This window comes from Ranitomeya variabilis, chromosome 2, assembly GCF_051348905.1.
Source record: "Ranitomeya variabilis isolate aRanVar5 chromosome 2, aRanVar5.hap1, whole genome shotgun sequence".
Classification (NCBI taxonomy): Eukaryota; Metazoa; Chordata; class Amphibia; order Anura; family Dendrobatidae; genus Ranitomeya; species Ranitomeya variabilis.
The window spans coordinates 493,490,467-493,511,611 of record NC_135233.1 but is presented as its reverse complement, the minus strand read 5'-3'; the positions used below and the strand labels follow the sequence as shown (position 1 = coordinate 493,511,611).

At 48.4% G+C, this 21,145-nt stretch overlaps 1 protein-coding gene across 15 annotated transcripts in view; it reads left to right on the top strand.

The window, feature by feature from the left end:
• The window catches only part of PPP6R3 (protein phosphatase 6 regulatory subunit 3), a 165,797-nt gene that overhangs the window by 125,837 nt on the left and 18,815 nt on the right, over nucleotides 1–21,145 (top strand). For 4 of the 15 annotated variants that reach the window (XM_077287988.1, XM_077287987.1, XM_077287986.1 and 1 more), the window contains 4 exons: nucleotides 2,992–3,038; nucleotides 5,011–5,065; nucleotides 5,494–5,624; nucleotides 14,345–14,466. In XM_077287988.1, the coding sequence (XP_077144103.1) occupies nucleotides 2,992–3,038; nucleotides 5,011–5,065; nucleotides 5,494–5,624; nucleotides 14,345–14,466 (355 nt within the window). Of the gene's footprint in view, nucleotides 1–2,940; nucleotides 3,039–5,010; nucleotides 5,066–5,493; nucleotides 5,625–14,344; nucleotides 14,467–21,145 lie in introns of all 15 variants that reach the window. The other 11 variants (XM_077287982.1, XM_077287980.1, XM_077287979.1 and 8 more) reach the window with 3 other exon arrangements.

Below are 21,145 nucleotides of genomic sequence, written 5' to 3'. Positions count from 1 at the left end.
TATGCCCACCATGCGGGAAGTAAGCAGATCATGTGCGGTTGGTACCCAGGGTGGAGGAGAGGAGACTCTCCTCCATGGACTGGGCACCATATAATTGGTAAAAAAAAAAAGAATTAAAATAAAAAATAGTCATATACTCACCTTCGATGGCCCCCGGAGTCTTCCCGCCTCTCAGCGGTGCACGCTGCTGCTTTCGTTCCTATAGATGGTGTGTGTGAAGGACCTGCGATGACGTCGCGGTCACGTGACCGCGACGTCATCGAAGGTCCTGCACACACCATCTATAGGAACGGAAGCCGCTGAGGAGATCGGCTGTTTGCGGAAGGTGAGTATAAGCGTTTATTTTTATTTTTTTTTATTTTTAACATTATATCTTTTTACTATTGATGCTGCATCTATAGTAAAAAGTTGGTCACACTTGTCACGCACTATGTTTGACAAGTGTGACCAACCTGTCAATCAGTTTTCCAAGCGATGCTACAGATCGCTTGGAAAACTTTAGCATTCTGCAAGCTAATTACGCTTGCAAAATGCTAAATAAAATGCGAAAAAAAAACGGGAAAAAAACGCAAAAAAAACCATGCGGATTTCTTGCAGAAAATTTCCGGTTTTCTTCAGGAAATTTCTGCAAGAAATCCTGACGTGTGCACATACCCTAAGGGTATGTGCAGACGTCAGGATTTTTCATCAGGTTTTGGAGCCAAAACCAAGAGTGGGTGATAAATGCAGAAGTGGTGCATATGTTTCTATTATACTTTTCCTCTAATTGCTCCACTCCTGGTTTTGGCTCCAAAACCTGATGAAAAATCCTGACAAAATCCTGACAAAATCCTGACGTGTGCACATACCCTAATTACCTGCGCAAACAGATATCCTCCTAAGATAGCCAAATCTAAAAAAAAAAACCCACTCCAACTTCCAAAAATATTAAGCTTTGATATTTGAGTCTTTTGGGTTGATTGAGAACATAGTTGTTGATCAATAATAAAAATAATCCTCTAAAATACAACTTGCCTAATAATTCTGCACGCAGTGAAAGCAGATACCCCTCCCCACACACACTGCTTCTGTCAAAACTGTGCCCCCTTTCACAATGATGCATCTTATGGGGCCCTTACCAGTACCTGCACTGTCTCTGCTCCTCTGCAGTGCAGGCAGCAGTGTGATGATATCAGTAGCATGATGACGTCATCACACTGCTGCACATAAGACCTGCGGCTGACAGGCGCCCCTCTGCCTCAGTCTCGGCGCAGCACTGCTCAAATGTATTTGTGTCTTTTTAGATGCAAATACATTTGAACAAGAAAAAGGAGCGGCGTGTGTGGGCGTCGGGCCTGGCATGTGTGCCCACAGAGGGCTGGCGTGCTCCCTCTGGCACGTGTGCCATAGGTTCGCCATCACTGGTCTATGGCATGCTCCTTTCACAGCATTATTAGTGACGAGCAACTTTACATTAATAGTTTATGCACTCACTGTATATACACCAGCAAAAGTATACACCCTATATTATACACCAGCAAAAGTATACACCCTATATTGAAAAACATTTTAAAAGTATCCACTGGTACACCACACAGTATTGGGTATTGCCTTAAAGGGAACCTGAGAAATCCTGAAAACATGACCTTTTGGTGGCTCTTGAGGACTGGAGTTGGGGAACACTGACTTACAGGATTAGGTTGTGTTTTTTTTTGTTTGTTTTTTTGTTTGTTTTTTTTTTTAATGGATCCTCACTTGTATGTCCACACTTGATTTTGATTTTGTTGTTTGATGTGGTCTGTGCTACAAGTGTCTGTTGAATCCTCGATGTGGCTTTCTAAGTATCCATTTTTCCTCTTATTTTACTCCTCTTCGGTTCCAGTAATACTCAGGTGTTACCCTCCCCAGCACTTGTGCTGCACATCCTCTGGTTTTTGACAGGCTGCAGCAGTTGCTTGTCCTATCTACATCGCCATTGAACCTAGTGATTGTCTGCAGCAGTCACATGCTCTGTAGTCTTGACATCACTGCTGCAGTTTGTCAAAAGACCAGAGCAATGGCAGAAAGGCAGCACTGGACCTGGGGAGACTGGATAACCTCTGAGTGCAGCAAAGTTGAAGCCGTTGGGGATGTAAAACATGTACACTCGGTGTGACCTTTTTTGTTCTTTAAGGCTACATTAATTTTTTGGCGTTTAAAGGGTACCTGTCAGTGGGATCAACCCTCCTAAGTTGTCTATATGGACGCGTAGGTCATAGGAAGCTGAATAACATAACTTGTTAACTGTGATCTGATGTCGCCTTTTATTTATAAGCTCTGGAGGCAGATTCTCTGGGAGATCTGTGTCTGGCCCATACATCTTAAATCATTTACATATAAGAAAAACATGGCTTTCCCTGGAATGAGACATCGGATCTCAGATATCAAGGTATGATATTATTCAGCTTCCTATGACCTACATGCCCATATAAACTGCTTGGAGGGTTGATCTACTGACAGATTCCCTCTTAAGAATCTACCAACTAGAGATTTGAGGAAGAAAAATTCCCTGTCATTAGCTCCTCATGGGTCCACTTATAGCTTGCCAGCTCTGTACACTCTTTTGTAAAATATTATAATATTGACCTCACCGTTCATTGAACACTGTATAACTATTGGCTCAGTGTAAGTCATTACACGACTGGGAAGAGTTGGGGTATCCATTTGTCTTATTACACTAGTTTTGTGTCTTTCTGTAGCCTTTATGCACATACCACCACAAACGCCACCATTATCTGATTAAACATAGAAAGGAGTTTACAAATGTCGCTTCCCCATTGAGTAGTGCTCATCTACAGTTGCCTTACTCCATTCTTAGAATCCTGTCTATTTGCCATATGTCTAGTGAGACCACCTAATGAATAGTTTGTTTGAGGTCTAGAATATATGTTATACCACTGTTGTTGGTCCTGGGTTTGCCAGGCCTTTTCTGATTATCAGATGCAACAAATGACGTCCAATTTTATTGACCAGTTTGGCTTCAATGATGAGAAGTTTGCTGACCAAGATGACATTGGGAAGTGAGTATGACTCTGTTGTGATTATTATTTTTTTTTTTTTGGTTTAACATCAGGTTTTGGGTTGTGGGGGGTCCTGGTGATTTAGTAACCAATCTCTGGCCTTTTTCTTGCTTCTGCACTGATGTTTACGCTTGAACAAAAATCGAATACTAATCAATGTCTGGTAAATCGATTAAAAGGTCCTGAACACTTCGCTTAGTGCTGCTAAAAACACTTTGCACAGCTGTTAACCAAACTAATGGCTAATGTGCTTTCCTTAAATCACACCACCTTTCCTCTCATTGCCATCTGACTTTATGATTGGGTGTTTGGTGGGTATTGCTTGGGTATCTCTGATGTTTTCTGATGCAGTTTGAGATTTCATTCGGATTGTGAAATTTCCATGCATTTTATGCTAAACCTATGGATGTAGGTGTTTGGAAACTGGTGACATTACACGTTCCTGATGAGGTCTCCACTCCATTGCTTTTGTGGTGACCGCAGCAGTTCACAAGGTTGCGCTTCCACGACTACATAATCCTCTGGACTGCCACAGAAAATTACAGCGAGCCCAAACATTGATCCATTTGTGGCAATTTATCACAGAAATGTCCAGCTATCCCTTTCATCTAACTGGCTTTCCTGTAAATTAATGTGCTTTCTGCATAACCTAAAAATACAACACACCTTCTGTACTCTAATTTGCACACCTGCTTCACTGCTGAAGAAAAGTCACATTTTAAAAGGAACCTGTCACCAGAACTGTACTGCCCTGAGGCACCAAAAGTAGCAAACTTTTTTGAAAACCATAAATGGATATTATAAAAACATTAAAGATCAATGGGGGTGTAGAAGGGAGATCCCCTTAACCCAAGACCTTTCAAATAATAATGCTATGTAAAGAATATAAAGACTATACACAGTACAGCAATATGTAGCAAGGTAAATATGAAACCTTAGCCAGCTGTGACTGTGTGGTAGTCGTGAACTCTGGTGACCAAGACAAGTAACTAGTGGTACATAATAAGTTTTATCTGATGCTATATCTAAACAGTTGAATACCTGTGAGCGGTCTATGGGAGGGGGACGGAACCCCAACGCACGTTTAGCCCAGGAAAAAGCAATGGTGAAATGCCTGTTGTGGTTCCATTCTAATCCGATAGCCCTATCACAGATATTCAACTTCTATCTTTAAAGGGAACCAGTCACCTGTTTTTTTTTTCTAATATATAACCTATGGCCACCACCTTTCAGCCCCATGTGACACCATTCTAAAATGCTGCACATATGACTCCAATTTGGCCTGCAAGCCAAAATAAAACGCCATCTTTTTATTATACTCTCCTACGGGGCGGCCTGGTCCGATGGGTGTCGCTGGTCTTGGTCCGGTTACTCCTCTCTTCTTGGGATGCCATCCTCCTTCGCTGCTTCATGTGGATAAAGTGTCCTACATCAGCCACACAGTATTCCCCCTTCACGCTCCTGTGCAGGCGTACTTCTCTCTGCCCTGCCCAGTGAATTTATTCTTTAGAAACCCCTTTAAATAAGTTTACGGTACTTGCCCTCGCCTCGGCTGATCTAGACATGCCTCTCCACCACTGTCTGGTGTTTTTACGTGCTGCAACAGTGATGTTACCGCTACAGCCACACAAGTACTGGAGCGGAGCAGCCGTTCTGGCCTGCATGACTCTCCTCACTGATCTGACCTCAGTGACTAGTCATGACCTCAAACAGACCAGTGTAGACATGGAGTGGAATCACCGGAGCAGTGGAGAGTGATTCACAGCTGTTTTGTTTTGTTTTAACGTTACTTATGCTGATAGGTTGAAGAAACTGATTCCCAGAAAAACCCTTTTAACTATGCCACTTGACAAATGGTTGCATAGAGCAGCAGTGTGGCAAATATTATGCCCATAATGACCCTCTCCACAACCAAACCTTTTGAATGTTTTTACATATCCTCTTTTGTGCATATTTTTCTTTTTTATTACAGTGTTTCATTTGACCGTGTGTCGGACATAAACTTCTCTCTTAACGCAAATGAGAGCGTAAGTAAACTGTACAGGCTGTAATGATCCATTTGCTCATTGTTTGCTTTGTGGATTTTGCGTTTTGTCGTCACGTCATTGGTTGAGTCTTGTGTAGGGAACTCCATTTCTTTGTTGTCCACAGCACATTTCTGTATTTATAGAATTTTTATTATGTTAAACTTAATGCAAGAAAACTACAGCTAATGATATTCAGTTCAAAATAAGGTTTTAGAAATATTTCTAATTTCAGAGCTATAAAACTTATCTATGGGTACATAGGGCAGCGCAGACATGACCTAAGTGCAAGTATTCTAGGTAGGCCAGCTGGTAAAGATCTGATGGTGAACAAGGCTTGCTGGCCAAAAATATAAATGACATAAAATTCTTTATTGCACACAGTTACTAGATGGATATCAATGTAACAAAAAGTAATTTTATTTTATTAGGCAAATATAGCCTTGTTTGAAGCTTGCTGCAAGGAAAGGATACAACAGTTTGATGATGGAGGATCTGACGAGGAAGACATCTGGGAGGAGAAGAACCTCGCCTTCACACAAGATACACAAAGAAGATCCAGGTATTCCCAGTGTAGTGTAATGGATTATTGAAAAGGACAAGTCCTCTTTAGGACAAGTTCTGCAAAAGCTGTGTACATCAGACTAGGGTTATGTTCACATCTAGTTGAGTGATCACGGTCATTCGTGGCCTGGCAGAGCTCTTCTCACACATACAACGTAACCTGGGACCTCTGTTCAATTGATGGGGGCCAAAAGAGCAGCAATCTTTTTGTAGGATTTTCCAAAGCTCAAATAATGCTGCAAAAAATATTACTACTATTTCCATTGTATCCTCTGCTGATTTTTTTGGTCAATCGCTGTCCTGCATGATGATGTCTCTAGACTTGTGGTTAGAAGTATGTACAAGCTGGGGGATACCTTACTTTCCATTAATATAATTTGGGAACACAGTATTGTGGTTATACCCTGCCATTAGGAGGCTTTACACTAGATTGCTTTATCAGGTGCTATAGTGGAAATTTTTTTTTTTTTTTTTTTGTCAACACCAACCTCCTCAATTACAGATTCTCCCATTTATCAAGGCACTCTCAAGGTCTCGTCCCTTCATGCTTTTTTTCTTCATGCTGGTTCCCTCTATCCATTTCTATTAGACCACCACTCAGATTTAGACCCTTTACCTGCTACCTTTTTATTATGAGCTTAAGTGCATTTAGTTCTCTCCCAAGTAGAGATGGGCAGACACCTGGATGTTTGGGTCTGGCGGGTTTGGCCAAACAGTTACACAAAGTTCGGGTACCAGAACAGTACCCAGACCCCATTCACTTGAATGTAGGTCCCGAACATCCGGTTTTCTCCTACGCCTCATTGGGTGACACAGGACCATGGGTGTTATGCTGCTGCCACTAGGAGGACACTAAGCAAACAGAAAGATTAACTCCTCCTCTGCAGTATACACCCCTTCACTGGCTACAATTTCCCAGTTCTTGCTTAGTGTCTGTAGGAGGCACTTGGGTCCATTTCTAGACCCCAATATTTTTATTTTAATTTTCTGTAAATTTTTATTTTTTATTTAACGGAGTGAAGGGGGCGACGGATCCCTTTTTTATAGGGCCCGCTCTCCCCCGAACCAGCAACAGGCGAGCACGGCGAGTATACCTCCCCGTCCCTCTCCTGCGACGCTGGAGCACGCCAATTTTACGGGGCGACGGTTCCCACTTGGTCCCGATCTCCCTTCCCCCCTGCTGCGGCGAGCACAGAGTCCGCTCTGATGTACCTCTCCGGGGGCCCCACAGAAAAGGCCCACTATGGCGTTGCACAGGGATATTCCAAGGCCCTGCAACATCTTCAGAAGGCGAGCTGAAGAGGATCTGAATGGGAGGAAGTGCAGCGCTCAGCTGACAGGGGGACCGGCTACCGGAGGGCACTGTAAGTACATCCCTCCTGCCCCCCGAAGCTCAGGGGGGCGCCAGCGTTACCTGCGGGAGTCCCTGGGGAGAGGCGCCGGCGGTCGGGGACCTGCGCTGTCAGCGACGCTCTTTGCGGCCTCACCGCCGCACATCGCCGGGCAGGCCGAAAATTTAGTCCCCGGCTTTTCGGCCCGAGTAGGCCTCAGTGGGCAGGTACCTCCCACGGCCGCAAAACCCCGCCCCCCTTTTCGGCGCTTCTCGTCTGGGACGAGAGGCGCCCTGCAGTTCTCGGGGGCCATATTTCTTCTTCTCTGCAAGGTGGCACACGCTTCCACCTGCAGCCCAAGAACCGCCACGGCTCATTCCTCCCCAGGGACACAGACACAGGATCGTGGGTAAGCTGCTTCAAGAAAGCTTAACCCTTTCCCTGCACACTACCCCACTCTGTCTCTAAAAGACACTGTCTCAATCCAAGGAGACCAAAAAGGGTAACAAGAAGCACACAGTGTTTTTCACTGTTTGTGCCACTTGCAATACGGCGCTGCCCCGAGCTTACAGTAGCCCGCTGTGTGCGGATTGTGTCACAGCCTCTGTGCAGCCACCTCCCGCCGCCGCCGATATCGCCGCCGAGGCCGCAGCCGTCGATCCTGTAGAGCCTAGTCCCCCGGAGTGGGCAGCTACTCTGTCACGGTCCGTGGCTTCCCTGGTCAGGGCAATTGATTCCCTCCGGGGCCCCCCTCCAAGTCAGACCGCGGAGGATTCAGACGACGGTACGGTTCCCGGTCCCCTTCCCCAAACGACTCTGAATATGAGTCCGACAATTCCTACTTTCAGGAATCCTCTCCCTCCCAAGAGTCTCTCGACTCTCTCATCGAGGCAGTCAACCAGACCTTGAAGGTGACTGAGGACTCCGTATCCGCACCCGAACATGCGGTGTCATTCAAAAAGACAAAACGTGTTCAAAAGGTTTTTGTCACTCACCCTGAGTTTAAGGAGATTGTACAAAAACATAGAGACCGTCCAGATAAACGCTTCATAGGGCAAAAGTCCATCGAGGCCAAATATTCTTTTTCTCGGGATCTGATCAAGGACTGGCTGCAGTCCCCTTCAGTGGACCCGGCTGTGTCACATCTCGCGTCAAAAACCATCCTGTCTCTCTCGGACGGTTCCTCCGTTAAGAACCCCTCTGACCGCCAGATTGACTATCTGGCTCGCTCCGTCTTTGAGGCCACAGGAGCCTCTCTTCCCTTCCTTCGCTGCCTCTTGGGTGGCTAAGGCTATGGTCTCTTGGACCGAGACACTTTCCTCGACCATCCAAGTTAGTGACTTATCTCCAGAAGCCATCAATCTGGCTAACCAGATAGCCCAGGCCGGGGACTTCATGGTCAGCGCCTCAATAGACGCAGCTAATTGCGCCGCACAGGCAGCCGCCAATGCAATCTCCATCAGGAGAGCCCTGTGGCTCAGGGATTGGAGAGCAGATTCGGCTTCCAAGCGTTCTTTGACAGCCCTGCCTTACCAGGCTGGTCGGTTATTTGGAGAAAAACTAGACCAGATGATCTCGGATGCCACCGGAGGGAAAAGTAAATTTCTCCCCCAGCAAAAGCCTACCCGGCCTTTTCGGTACCAACAGCAACCTCCATTTCGGCCTTTTCGTCACAATGCCAACTGGTCTTCTACATCCTCTGCCTCCGCATCAGGACGCGGTTCGCGCGGTGGCCGAGGCGCCCAGGTCTCTTACAGACCAAACCGTAACTGGAAACCCAGACCAAGACCACACGGGTCTAAGGGATCCACATCCCATAGATCCTCTCAATGACTCCTTGCATCATCCGGAGGGCACCAACAAAGTAGGCGGACGCCTGCTCTTGTTCCGTCAAGCCTGGCTCTCAGTCGTTTCCGACGGATGGGTCAGGGAACCTGGTGTCCACCGGATACAAAATAGAATTTTCCTCCCCTCCACTCATGCGTTTCTTCCAGTCTTGCCCTCAAAGGTCAAAGGCCACAGCGTTCCTCCAGGCAATACGGGCTCTACAAAAGGACGGGGTAATCATTCCGGTCCCCCTAGAACAAAGATTCAAGGGTTTCTATTCGAATCTATTTGTGGTCCCCAAAAAGGACGGATCGCTACGCCCGATCCTAGACCTCAAACTCCTAAACAAATTCGTCAAAATCCGACACTTCAGAATGGAATCCCTCCGTTCTGTGGTCGCGTCTATGGAAAAAGGAGAATTCCTGGCGTCCATAGACATCAAGGATGCTTACCTTCACATACCAATATTTCCTCCGCACCAACAGTTCCTCCGCTTCGCATTTCGCGAAGAACATTTCCAATTCGTGGCCTTGCCCTTCGGTCTCGCCACCGCTCCAAGAGTCTTTACAAAGGTCATGGCGGCTGCCATGGCCATTCTTCATTCCAGGGGAGTTGTCGTACTGCCGTACCTGGACGACCTGCTGATAAAGGGTTCTTCTTACCTAGCCTGCGAGGAGTCCGTCTTTCTCACGGTGGATACTCTCTCTCGCCTGGGTTGGAAGATAAACTTCCAAAAATCCTCTCCAGTTCCGGCACAACGGATCTCTTTTCTTGGGATGACACTGGACACTTCTCGCGGTCTGGTCATCCTCCCTCTAGACAAGGTCTTGGCCTTGCAGCGGGGAGCTCAGGGCCTTTCCCGCCCAGTCTCCCACTCCATTCGATTCAGCATGCGCGTTCTCGGGCAGATGGTAGCTGCCATGGAAGCGGTTCCATTCGCGCAATTTCATCTCCGTCCCCTACAACATGCGCTGCTCTCGGCATGGGACGGCAATCCATTCTCCCTCGACCGCCGATTCCTCCTGTCCCCACGGGTCAGGAAGACCCTCAGGTGGTGGACGCTGAAGTCCTCCCTAGCCCAAGGAAGGTCTTTTCTCCCAGTGCAGTGGCTGGTGGTGACCACCGATGCCAGCCTCATAGGCTGGGGGGCGGTTTTCAACCATCACACAGCTCAGGGACGGTGGTCACACATTCTTCGTTGGGCCGAGTCCAACCATTCGCCCATCTCAGCGATCCACATTCCAGGTGTGGAGAATTGGGCGGCGGACTTCCTCAGCCGCCAGGGTCTCGCTTCCGGCGAGTGGTCCCTTCACCCGGAGGTTTTCCAGCAGATTTGTCATCACTGGGGGACCCCGGATGTGGATCTCATGGCATCCAGAATGAACAACAAGGTTCCACAATTCTTAGCGCGGTCCCTCGACCCACGGGCCCTCGGAGTGGACGCCCTGGTCTTGCCTTGGTGCCAATTCCGCCTCCCTTACATTTTTCCCCCTCTTCCCCTGCTGCTGAGAGTCATCAAGAAGATCAGAGCAGAGGGGGTACCAGTGATCCTCGTCGCGCCGGATTGGTCGCGTTGGGCATGGTATGCGGAACTGGTTCAGCTGGTCGCCGACGCCCCCTGGCGTCTTCCAGATCGCGTGGATCTCCTTTCACAGGGCCCAATTTACCACCAGAACTCAGGGGCCCTATCTTTGACGGCCTGGCTGTTGAATCCTGGATTCTAGGCCAAGCGGGTTTCTCCCCCAAGGTGTCTTCCACCATGATCAGGGCTCGGAAGCCCGTATCCATGCGCAGTTATCACTGTACCTGGCGAATTTTCTTCTCATGGTGCGACACACAGGGGCGATCTCCCCTAGTATTTTCTGTCCCTGCCATATTGGAGTTTCTCCAATCTGGCCTGGACTCGGGATTTGCTCTCAGTTCCCTCAAAGGTCAGGTTTCGGCATTGTCAGTGCTCTTCCAGCGAAAAATCGCCAATAGATTGCCGGTCAGGACTTTTTTCCAGGGAGTTTCCTGTGTAGCGCCTCCCTACAAAATGCCTTTGGATCCGTGGGATCTTAATTTGGTTCTCGGAGCTCTTCAAGAGACTCCCTTTGAACCGCTATCTGACGTTTCCATGACCTTCCTTTCTTGGAAGGTAGTTTTCCTAGTGGCTATTACGTCCATCAGACGGGTCTCGGAGCTAGCGGCACTTTCCTGCCGCCCTCCGTTTCTAATTTTTCAGCCGGACAAGGCAGTATTGAGAACCTCTCCTGCTTTTCTTCCCAAGGTCGTTTCTCCTTTCCACCTCAATGAGGAGATTGTTTTGCCTTCCTTCTGTCCAGCTCCAGTCCATCGCATTGAAAAGGCTCTGCACACTCTTGATGTGGTGAGGGCTCTTCGTCGGTACGTCTCGAGGACGGCTCCCTTCCGCACGTCGGATGTCCTGTTTGTACTTCCAGAAGGGTCCAGGAAGGGTTCTCCCGCTTCCAAAGCTACGCTAGCTAAGTGGATTCGATCAGCCATTCTAGAATCCTATCGTGTTCGGAGTGTGCCTATCCCGGCTGGGATCAAGGCCCATTCTACTCGGTCGGTGGGCGCCTCGTGGGCCATTCGGCACCAGGCGTCGGCACAGCAGGTCTGCAAGGCTGCGACATGGTCCAGTTTGCACACTTTCACCAAACATTACCACATTCATTCTCTCTCTTCTGCAGACGCCGCCCTTGGCAGGCGCATTCTGCAAGCGACCAGTTCCGTAGCCGTAAGTCAGTGGTACATGGGGTATTAGCATATTGCTCCCCACCCAGGGACTGCTTTGGTACGTCCCATGGTCCTGTGTCCCCCAATGAGGCGAAGGAGAAAAGGAGATTTTTGTGTACTCACCGTAAAATCTTTTTCTCCGAGCCACTCATTGGGGGACACAGCACCCACCCTGTTAGCCTGTTTGGCTTGTTGTTACTTCTTTGGTTTTGACATAGGTTGTCATTGTTCATGCTCCTACTGCTTTACTACCGAACTGGGAAATTGTAGCCAGTGAAGGGGTGTATATTGCAGAGGAGGAGTTAATCTTTCTGTTTGCTTAGTGTCCTCCTAGTGGCAGCAGCATAACACCCATGGTCCTGTGTCCCCCAATGAGTGGCTCGGAGAAAGATTGTACGGTGAGTACACAAAAATCTCCTTTTCGCCACGCTGTCATGTGCATGACAGCGCAGCAAACACCGCTTCTGATCGGCGGTGAAATCATCCCGGCCAGTCAGCCGCGGTTCCCACGCTGTCAAGACAGTGTGAGCTCTCAGTGGTGATCGGAGGTACAAAGCTTACCCTCCGGTCAGTGGTGTCCGCGGATGGGACTACAGCTCTCATCATCCGAAACCTGCTGCTGCTAATAACAGTGAGAGTAGGAGCAGCTGATGGGTGTAATCATTAGCCGCCTCCTGTGCTGTAAATAATTGGGAAAAAAACAATGTAGGTTCCCCTGTATTTTGATAACCAGCAAGACAAAACTCACACCTGAGGGCTGCAACCCTCAGCTGCCAGCCTCAACAAGGCTGGTTATCAAGAATAGAGGGGTCCCCACACCGTATCTTTTAATTATTTAAATAAAGTGGGGTTCATGATTGTGGCGTTGATGTCGCCTTTGTATTGTCAGATCACATCCAGCCCACGGCTTAGTAATGGAGAAGCGTCTATAAGACACCTATCATGGCTAATCCTATATTTATATGTAAATAAAGACACCGCCAGAATAAAGTCCTTTATTAAAAATAAAACAAAAACACACTTTTGTAGTCCCATCTGTTGACACCAGTGACTGGAGGTAAACTTTTATACGTCCGATCACAGCTGACTTTTGACAGTGTGGGAACTGCGGTTCTCTAACCGGCGGGGATGATCAGACAGCATGCGCATGACAAACACCCGGTGTTCGGGCAGCCAAGCCCGAGCAGTAATACGGACATCGTGATGAAGTCCGTGTTCGGTGTCCATGCCCAAACAGTAGGTGCTCGGTACAGACGCCGAACTTTACTGTTCGGGTTCTCCCATCTCTACTCCCAAGCTTAGTCTTCCATCCCAAGGAAGCTTTTGTCCGCATTATAGTCGCCGTAAGAGTTCTAGATGGTTCACCACATTATGGGACTCCTGTAGAAATGCTGGCAAGAGGGCTTTAGCATTGTGATGCCCTTACACACAATATAGTGTTGGCTTTGTCAGAGCTTTTGTGAAGCCCCACATTGGTCTCTTTACCCTTCCCTGGAATTCGGATGAGGCAAAACTATTCAGAATTGATAGGGCCTGAAACATTTCTTGCACACTTCTGCAGTGTTCACATGCAGTTCAGGTGGCAGTAGTCTAGTCTCTAGTACGTAATACACCTTGTCTGTTACCTCTTACTGCAGAGTTTCTCCAGCTGTTGGATCCTCATTTGGATGCCCTTTACAGCACAACCTGCACATCCAAGGTTGTCCCTCTTGTCAGTACAGGACTGTGCAGACTCTGCTTCAGTGTCCTATAAAGCAGTGACTGAGCACAATGGGTTTACAAATGAATCTTGAGCAGGAAAAAAACCTGTTTGGTGCCTTTTTTTTTTTTTTTTTGCCTCCTGCTTCAATCCTGCCTTGCAGCTAAGGCTACTTTCACACTAGCGTTGTGCAGTGCACGTCGCTATGCAACGTTGCGGCGCACCGACGCTAGCAGTGAATGCACCGCACAACGGTGGCAGCGGATGCTGTTTTTCAACACATCCGCTGCCCCATTGTGAGGTGCGGGGAGGCGGGGGCGGAGTTCTGGCCGCACATGCGCGGTCGGAAATGCTGCAGACGACGCACCAAAAAACGTTACATGCAACCTTTTTTGGTGGCGACGGTCCGACGCAAGCGTCGCACGACGGTTGCGACGTGTGGCAATGCGTCGCTAATGCAAGTCAATGGAGAAAACGCATCCTGCAAGCACTTTTGCAGGATGCGTTTTTTCTACAAAACGATGCATAGCGACTTGCAGTGCACGACGCTAGTGTGAAAGTAGCCTAAGTGAGCAGATCAGTTATGCTAGTTGGCGGTGATTTTTACAATATACTGCAATATATAGTATAAGCTATTAGCCTGTCACAGGTTTATGGCCCTTCTTTAAAAACAAAACAAAAAAAAAAAAACTACACAGTAAAGTAATTTTCCCATATTTAAACAAAAAAATACACATCTATTGCAGACCCTATAAAATGTATTCACTCAGTAAATGGCCTGACGAGAGAAAAAAATTAAAACCGCAGAATTGCAGTTTTTGAGTCGCTGCAACGTTGCTGAAAAATGCTATAAAAAGCCATCAAAACATCATGTCTACGTCAAACTGGTATCAATAAAAACAGCTCGCCACTTAACAGCCTTCAATCGACAAAAAAAATGAAACCCTTAGAGGTGTTGCACGACCATTGTGCAATTTCACTGCTCTTTAAAAAATGTTCATACTGCTATATTGACATTAGTTATTGCCCTTTGGAGCAAGGGAGGGAAAATGAACTGTCTAAAATGGGATATTGCCTGGTCGGGAAGGGGTTAATCTCAGAATCTGTCCATTGTCATTCTAGCTCAGGAAGCACAGACAGCGAAGAGAGCACAGATTCTGAGGAGGAGGACTCCGGCAAACAGGGACTATTTGAATCGAGCACAGTCAACCAGGAAGACAAAATGGACGTGGATGCCAATGAGGGTAAGGCTAACGCTCCTCTATCATGAGGGACCATGTAAGCTGCTGTCAGCCTGTTGCTTTTAGTCCTGGAGTGTCCTTTTTAGGTGCATATTCCACACTGGGTGGAGGAGCGGCTCTAGAACGGACCCTTGTCAAACACTTTACATTGCATTGGTTCCATTTGTATAAAATTGGCTCTCATGACAGCGGGTCTGTTGAATTTGTGTTTTAGCTTGACTGCCTAACCTCCCAGTGTTGGTGCAGGCTCTCACAGGTTGGGTCAGTCAGTTCATCTAATATGATAAATATATGCAGTTATTAGCAGACAGGGGACATTTCAAGAAAAAAAAAAAATCTTAAATCAAAAACACAAAAAATCAAATCGCCTCTGTTTCTGGTATTGCTACGTTCAGAAAGCTCCGTTCTATCAAAATAATTTAAACCGATTGGTAAACACTAGTGTTGAGCGATACCGTCCGATACTTGAAAGTATCGGTATCGGAAAGTATCGGCCGATACCGGCAAAGTATCGGATCCAATCCGATACCGATACCCGATACCAATACAAGTCAATGGGACCCAAGTATCGGACGGTATTCCTGATGGTTCCCAGGGTCTGAAGTAGAGGAAACTCTCCTTCAGGCCCTGGGATCCATATAAATGTGTAAAAGAATTAAAATAAAAAATATCGCTATACTCACCTCTCCGACGCAGCCTGGACCTCAGCGAGGGAACCGGCAGCGTTGTTTGTTTAAAATTCGCGCTTTTACTTGGTTACGTGAAGTCCCGGCTTGTGATTGGTCAGGGCGGCCATGTTGCCGGGACGCGGACCAATCACAGCAAGCCGTGACGAAATTACGTCACGGCTTGCTGTGATTGGTCCGCGTCCCGGCAACATGGCCGCCATTAACCAATCACAAGCCGGGACGTCACGGGAGGCTGGACACGCGCCCATTTTAAAAAGCGCGCGTGTCCAGCCTCCAGTGACGTCCCGGCTTATGATTGGTCACGGCGCCATGTTGCCGGGACGCGGACCAATCACAGCAAGCCGTGACGAAATTACGTCACGGCTTGCTGTGATTGGTCCGCGTCCCGGCAACATGGCCGCCATTAACCAATCACAAGCCGTGACGTCACGGGAGGCTGGACACGCGCGCTTTTTAAAATGGGCGCGTGTCCAGCCTCCCGTGTCGTCCCGGCTTGTGATTGGTTGCGCCGCGGTCAACCAATCACAAGCCGGGAGGCTGGACACGCGCGCATTTTAAAATTTTAAAATGGGCGCGTGTCCAGCCTCCCGGCTTGTGATTGGTTGATCGCGGCGCAACCAATCACAAGCCGGGACGTCACGGGAGGCTGGACACGCGCCCATTTTAAAATGCGCGCGTGTCCAGCCTCCCGTGACGTCACGGCTTGTGATTGGTTGCGTCTCCCATGTGACTGCGACGCAACCAATCACAAAGCCGGGACGTAATTTTAAAATCCTTAAGGACCTGAAATTACGTCACGGCTTGCTGTGATTGGTTGCGTCTCCCATGTGACTGCGACGCAACCAATCACAACGCCGGAACGTAATTTTAAAATCCTGAAGGACCTGAAATTACGTCACGGCTTGCTGTGATTGGTTGCGTCCCGGTCACATGGGCGGCACGCAACCAATCACAAGCCGGGACTCACGTAAAGGAAAGAAAAGCGCAAATTTTAAACAAAGAACGCTGCCGCTTCCCTCGGTAAGGTGCAGGCTGCGTCGGAGAGGTGAGTATAGCAATATTTTTTATTTTAATTCTCTCTTTTATACATTTTTACATTAATGTTGTTTCGATACCGATACCCGATATCACAAAAATATCGGATCTCGGTATCGGAATTCCGATACAGCAAGTATCGGCCGATACCCGATACTTGCAGTATCGGAATGCTCAACACTAGTAAACACTGTGTAAATGAAAAACTTCCAAGAACACCAAAATTAAGTTTTGGTTTGTTTTTGGATTTTTGTTTGGCCCCTGCAATTTCACAAAATTGCTGTAACAAGCGATCAAAGTCGCATTCATCCCATAACGGTAACAACAAAAACAGCGTCTCACCTGCAAAAAATAAGCCGTCCCACAGATCCATCCACCGAAAAATGAAAATATTACGGATCTCGGAAAATGGCAACGCAACTAGTTTTTTTTTGTTTTGTTTTTTTACCACTAAAATAAAAAAAAATAAAAGTTTGATATTTCTGTAATTGTACTGACACAGAATCATATTACAAGATTTTTACCATAAAATGTACACCGGAAAAACATTTACCAAAAAGTCAGATTTGCGTTCTTTTTTTTCACAATTTCTCCCCATTTGAATTTTTCTCCTACGCCTCATTGGGGGACACAGGACCATGGGTGTTATGCTGCTGCCACTAGGAGGACACTAAGTAAACAGAAAGATTAACTCCTCCTCTGCAGTATACACCCCTTCACTGGCTACAATTTCCCAGTTCTTGCTTAGTGTCTGTAGGAGGCACTTGGGTCCATTTCTAGACCCCAATATTTTTATTTAAATTTTCTGTAAATTTTTATTTTTTATTTAACGGAGTGAATACAGTATACACCCTCCTGCTGGCTCTCAGTGAACCAGTTCTTGCTTAGGGTCTGCTTTCAGACCCCACCGTTTTTATTTTAATTTTTTATTTTTTGTTCTATGTTTTCCTTTAGCGGAGCGAATGGGGGCGACGGATCCTTTCTAGGCTCCGATCTCCCCTGAACCATCAACAGGCAAGTACGTGGAGCGTCCCTCCCGTATCCTTTCCTGCAACGTTGGATGCCAGCCCTGAGCTCATCTTGCGGGCGACAGTTCCTTCGCGTTCCGATCTCTCTCTCTCCCCCCCCCCCCCCCCCCTTCCTCCATAGCAGGCGACCACATGGAGTAGCCCTCCATCTACCTCTCCAGGAGCCAGCCAGGTGCATAGCCGGACATATTATGAATGGCGTCCCTCTGCATCACCACTGATATAGCGGATGACGCATGGCGGCAGAAGCTCTCCACCCCCTCCCTGACTGGCGACGGTGGATTGAGCACCGGCCCACCGCATCTACCATGAGTACACTGCGGGGGCCGAGGCGCTGGGGGGTCCTGTTCCCCGGGGTATGGGAGGTCTGCACCTTAAAGCCCGGGTCCGTGGGTGGTCTGCAGTGCGGCAATTCCTTCAGAGAGTGTGGCTTAAGAATGGCGCTAATAGCGTTCGCGGCACTGCCGGCTGTAACCGCAGGTTTAAAATTTAGCCCCCGGCTTTTCCCTCTCATACAGGCCGGAGTTTTGGCCACGCCCACTGGCAGTTACCGCTGCCCACTCTTTCTGGCGCTTCTCGTTCCCTGAGAGAGACTTTCACTTCCTGATCTCGGCGGCCATCTTGGTACACCCACAGGGCTGATGCTGCAGCGCTGCTCCAGCATTTTCAATCACAGCCTTCAGGATTAGCGATTCCTGTGCATAACTCCCGTGGCATCACACTGCGGACCTCCCCTGGGGACTCAAGACACAGGACCATGGGTAAGCTTCAGAAACATAGCTTAACCCTTCCCCTGCTAGTAAGCGCTTTCCTCCAGGCTTTACTATGTCTCAACCAAAGCCTCACAAAAAGTCTGGGAAAACCCACACTGTATTTTTCACTGCATGTACCTCTTGTAAGAGATCATTACCCTGGGGTCACAATACTGCATTATGCACAGCTTATGAACCGGTGATGGCTCAGGAACCTCCTGTTGCTGATACTGAACCCAGCGAGCCTAGTCCCCCTGAGTGGGCTACCTCCCTTTCCCGGTCTATGGCATCCCTGGCAAAAGCGTTAGAATCATTCCGAGACCCTTCCTCTAACCAGGGCACTAATACGGACGACGCTTCCGATGGTCAGAACCCCTCGTACTCCAGGGGTCGTACCTTGCCAAGGAGTTCTCACTCTTCCAGGAAAAGGACTCATGCCATATCCCCAGACCATCACCGGTTTTCGGGTTCTGAGAGCTCCACTTCTCGCTCCCCTTCAATGGGGCTAGTAGAGAACCTGTTTCAGAGGACGATTCTGACACGTCCCTAGATCAGGAATTTCATCAAGTTCAGGAGACTCTCGACTCTCTAATTGAGTCAGTGAATAAGGCTTTGAGACTTGAGGAGGAACCCTTATCTAAAACGGATCATGCCGTGTCCTTTAAAAGGACCAAACGAGCTCACAGAGTGTTCGCCACTCATCCCGAGTTTAAGCAAATTGTAGAATCTCACAGAATCCGTCCAGATAAACGATTCACAGGGCAGAAGCCCATGGAGTCCTAATATCCCTTTGCCCAGGATCTAAGAAAAGATTGGTCACAGTCTCCCCTGGTAGATCCTCCGGTATCGCGCCTGGCTACGAAATCTGTTTTATCCTCCTCGGAAGGGCGCCTCTATTAACAATCCAACCGATCGTCAGATCAACAATATGGCGCGTTCAGCTTTTGAAGCCTCAGAGGCAGCACTCTTTCCATCTTTTGTCGCTACATGGGTGGCTAAGGCTATGACCCACTGGGCTGAGGTCTTGTCTTCAGCAGTACTGGATACCGATCTTCCCCCCCCGAGATAGCAGACCTCGCTACTCAGATAGCCAGAGCTGGAGATTTTGTAGTAACCGCGTCCCTGGATGCCGCCGACTGCACTTCCCAAGCAGCAGCAAATGCCATCACCATCCGGAGGTCCTTATGGCTCAGGGACTGGCGTGCGGATTCTACTTCCAAAAAGTCATTGACTTCTCTCCCATATCAGAGCGGTCGCCTTTTTGGCGAAAAGCTCGACCAGTTAATTTCTGACGCCACTGGAGGGAAGAGTAAAACTTCTTCCACAATAGAGACCCTCTCAGCCTTTTCGGAACCTGCAACCACAGGCTCGGTCCCGATTTTTTTTATTTTTTTTTCGTTACAACTCAAACTGGTCCTCTAATTCCACATCTCCCGGTTTCGGCCGGGCACAACGCGGAGACAGAGGTTCACAGGCCTCTTTTTTAAGCCTTCCCCTTCATGGAGAGGCAGGTCAAGGCAGCCGGGATCCAGAGGCACCAGAACGGGCAGACCTTCCACACAATGACTACCTGCGGTATCCGGGGGACACCCTCAAAGTAGGCTTCCGCCTGCTTTCTTTCAGTGCCGCGTGTCTCTCGGTCGTTCACGACGAGTGGGTCCGTGATCTAGTGTCCTCCGGATACAGGCTAGATCTCTTATCTCGTCCCCCAAACCGTTTTTTTCTGTCTTCTCCTCCTCCCAGGGCAAAAGCATCAGAGTTCTTCAAAGCTATAAGCTCTCTGAGAGAAGACAGAGTGATTATTCCGGTCCCTCAAAGCGAAAGGTTTCAAGGTTTTTATTCAAACCTCTTCATTGTTCCAAAGAAGGACAGTACAGTACGGCCCATAATGGACCTTAAGCTGCTGAACAAGTTCGTCAGGGTGCGACGGTTCCGGATGGAATCGTTTCGTTCTGTCATCGCCTCATGGAAAAAGGCGAGTTCCTGGCGTCTATAGACATCCAGGGCGCATACCTCCACATTCCTATTTTACCTTCTCACCAAAGGTTTCTTCGCTTCGCAGTTCAGGAAGATCACTTCCAATTCGTTGCTCTGTCTTTCGGCCTCGCCACTGCTCCCAGGGTATTCACCATGGTCATGGCGGCTGCCGTGGCCATACTCCACACCCGAGGAGTGGTGGAGTTCCCGTATTTAGACAATATCCTCATCAAAGGTCCCTCTTTTCGCTTCTGCAAGGAAGCCGTGGCCATCACAATAGATACCCTTTCTCGCCTGGGTTGGAAGATCAACTTCAAAAAATCTTCCCCAGTGCCGGCTCAGCGAATTTCCTTTCTAGGAATGATACTCGACTTGTCCCGGGGGTTGGTTGTTCTTCCCCCGTAAAAGATCTCAGTGTTACAGCGAGAAGCTCAGAAGCTCTCTCAACCTCGCTCTCACTCTGTGCTTCAGTATGAGAGTCCTCGGCAGGATGGTAGCAGCTATGGAGGCAGTTCCATTTGGCCAACTACACCTCCGTCCTCTACAGCATGCCCTCCTGGCTGTTTGGGACTGGAACCTGTTCTCCCTAGACCGTCTGTTCCTCCTTCCCCAGCGAGTCAGTCTCTCAGGTGGTGGACATTGAAATCCTCCCTGAATCAATGGAAGTCTTTTCTACCAGTACACTAGCTGGTTGTGACGACAGACGCCAGTCTTCTAGGCTGGGGAGCGGTGTTCCTTCAACACACTGCTCAGGGCTGCTGGTCCCCCCAGGAATCACGCCTTCCAATCAACATCTTTGAAATCCGGGCGATCAGGCTGGCACTTCTCCTGCTCCATCCCTTCCTAGCAGGTCGCCCAATCAGGATTCAGTCCGACAACGCCACTGCAGTGGCATACATCAACCGCCAAGGCGGAACCCGCAGCAGGGCGGCCATGACAGAGGTAGGCCACATCCTCCGATGGGCCAAGGAAAACCGCTCAATGATCTCTGCGGTTCACATCCCGGGAGTGGACAATTGGGAAGCAGACTTTCAGTCAGCAATGCCTCGACTCCGGGGAGTGGTCTCTCCATCCGGAGATCTTCCACTAGATCTGCTGTCGTTGGGGAACCCCGGACGTGGATCTGATGGACTCACGGCTGAATTGCAAGGTTCCAGACTTCATGGCTCGGTCCCACGATCCGGCAGCCATCAGGGCAGAC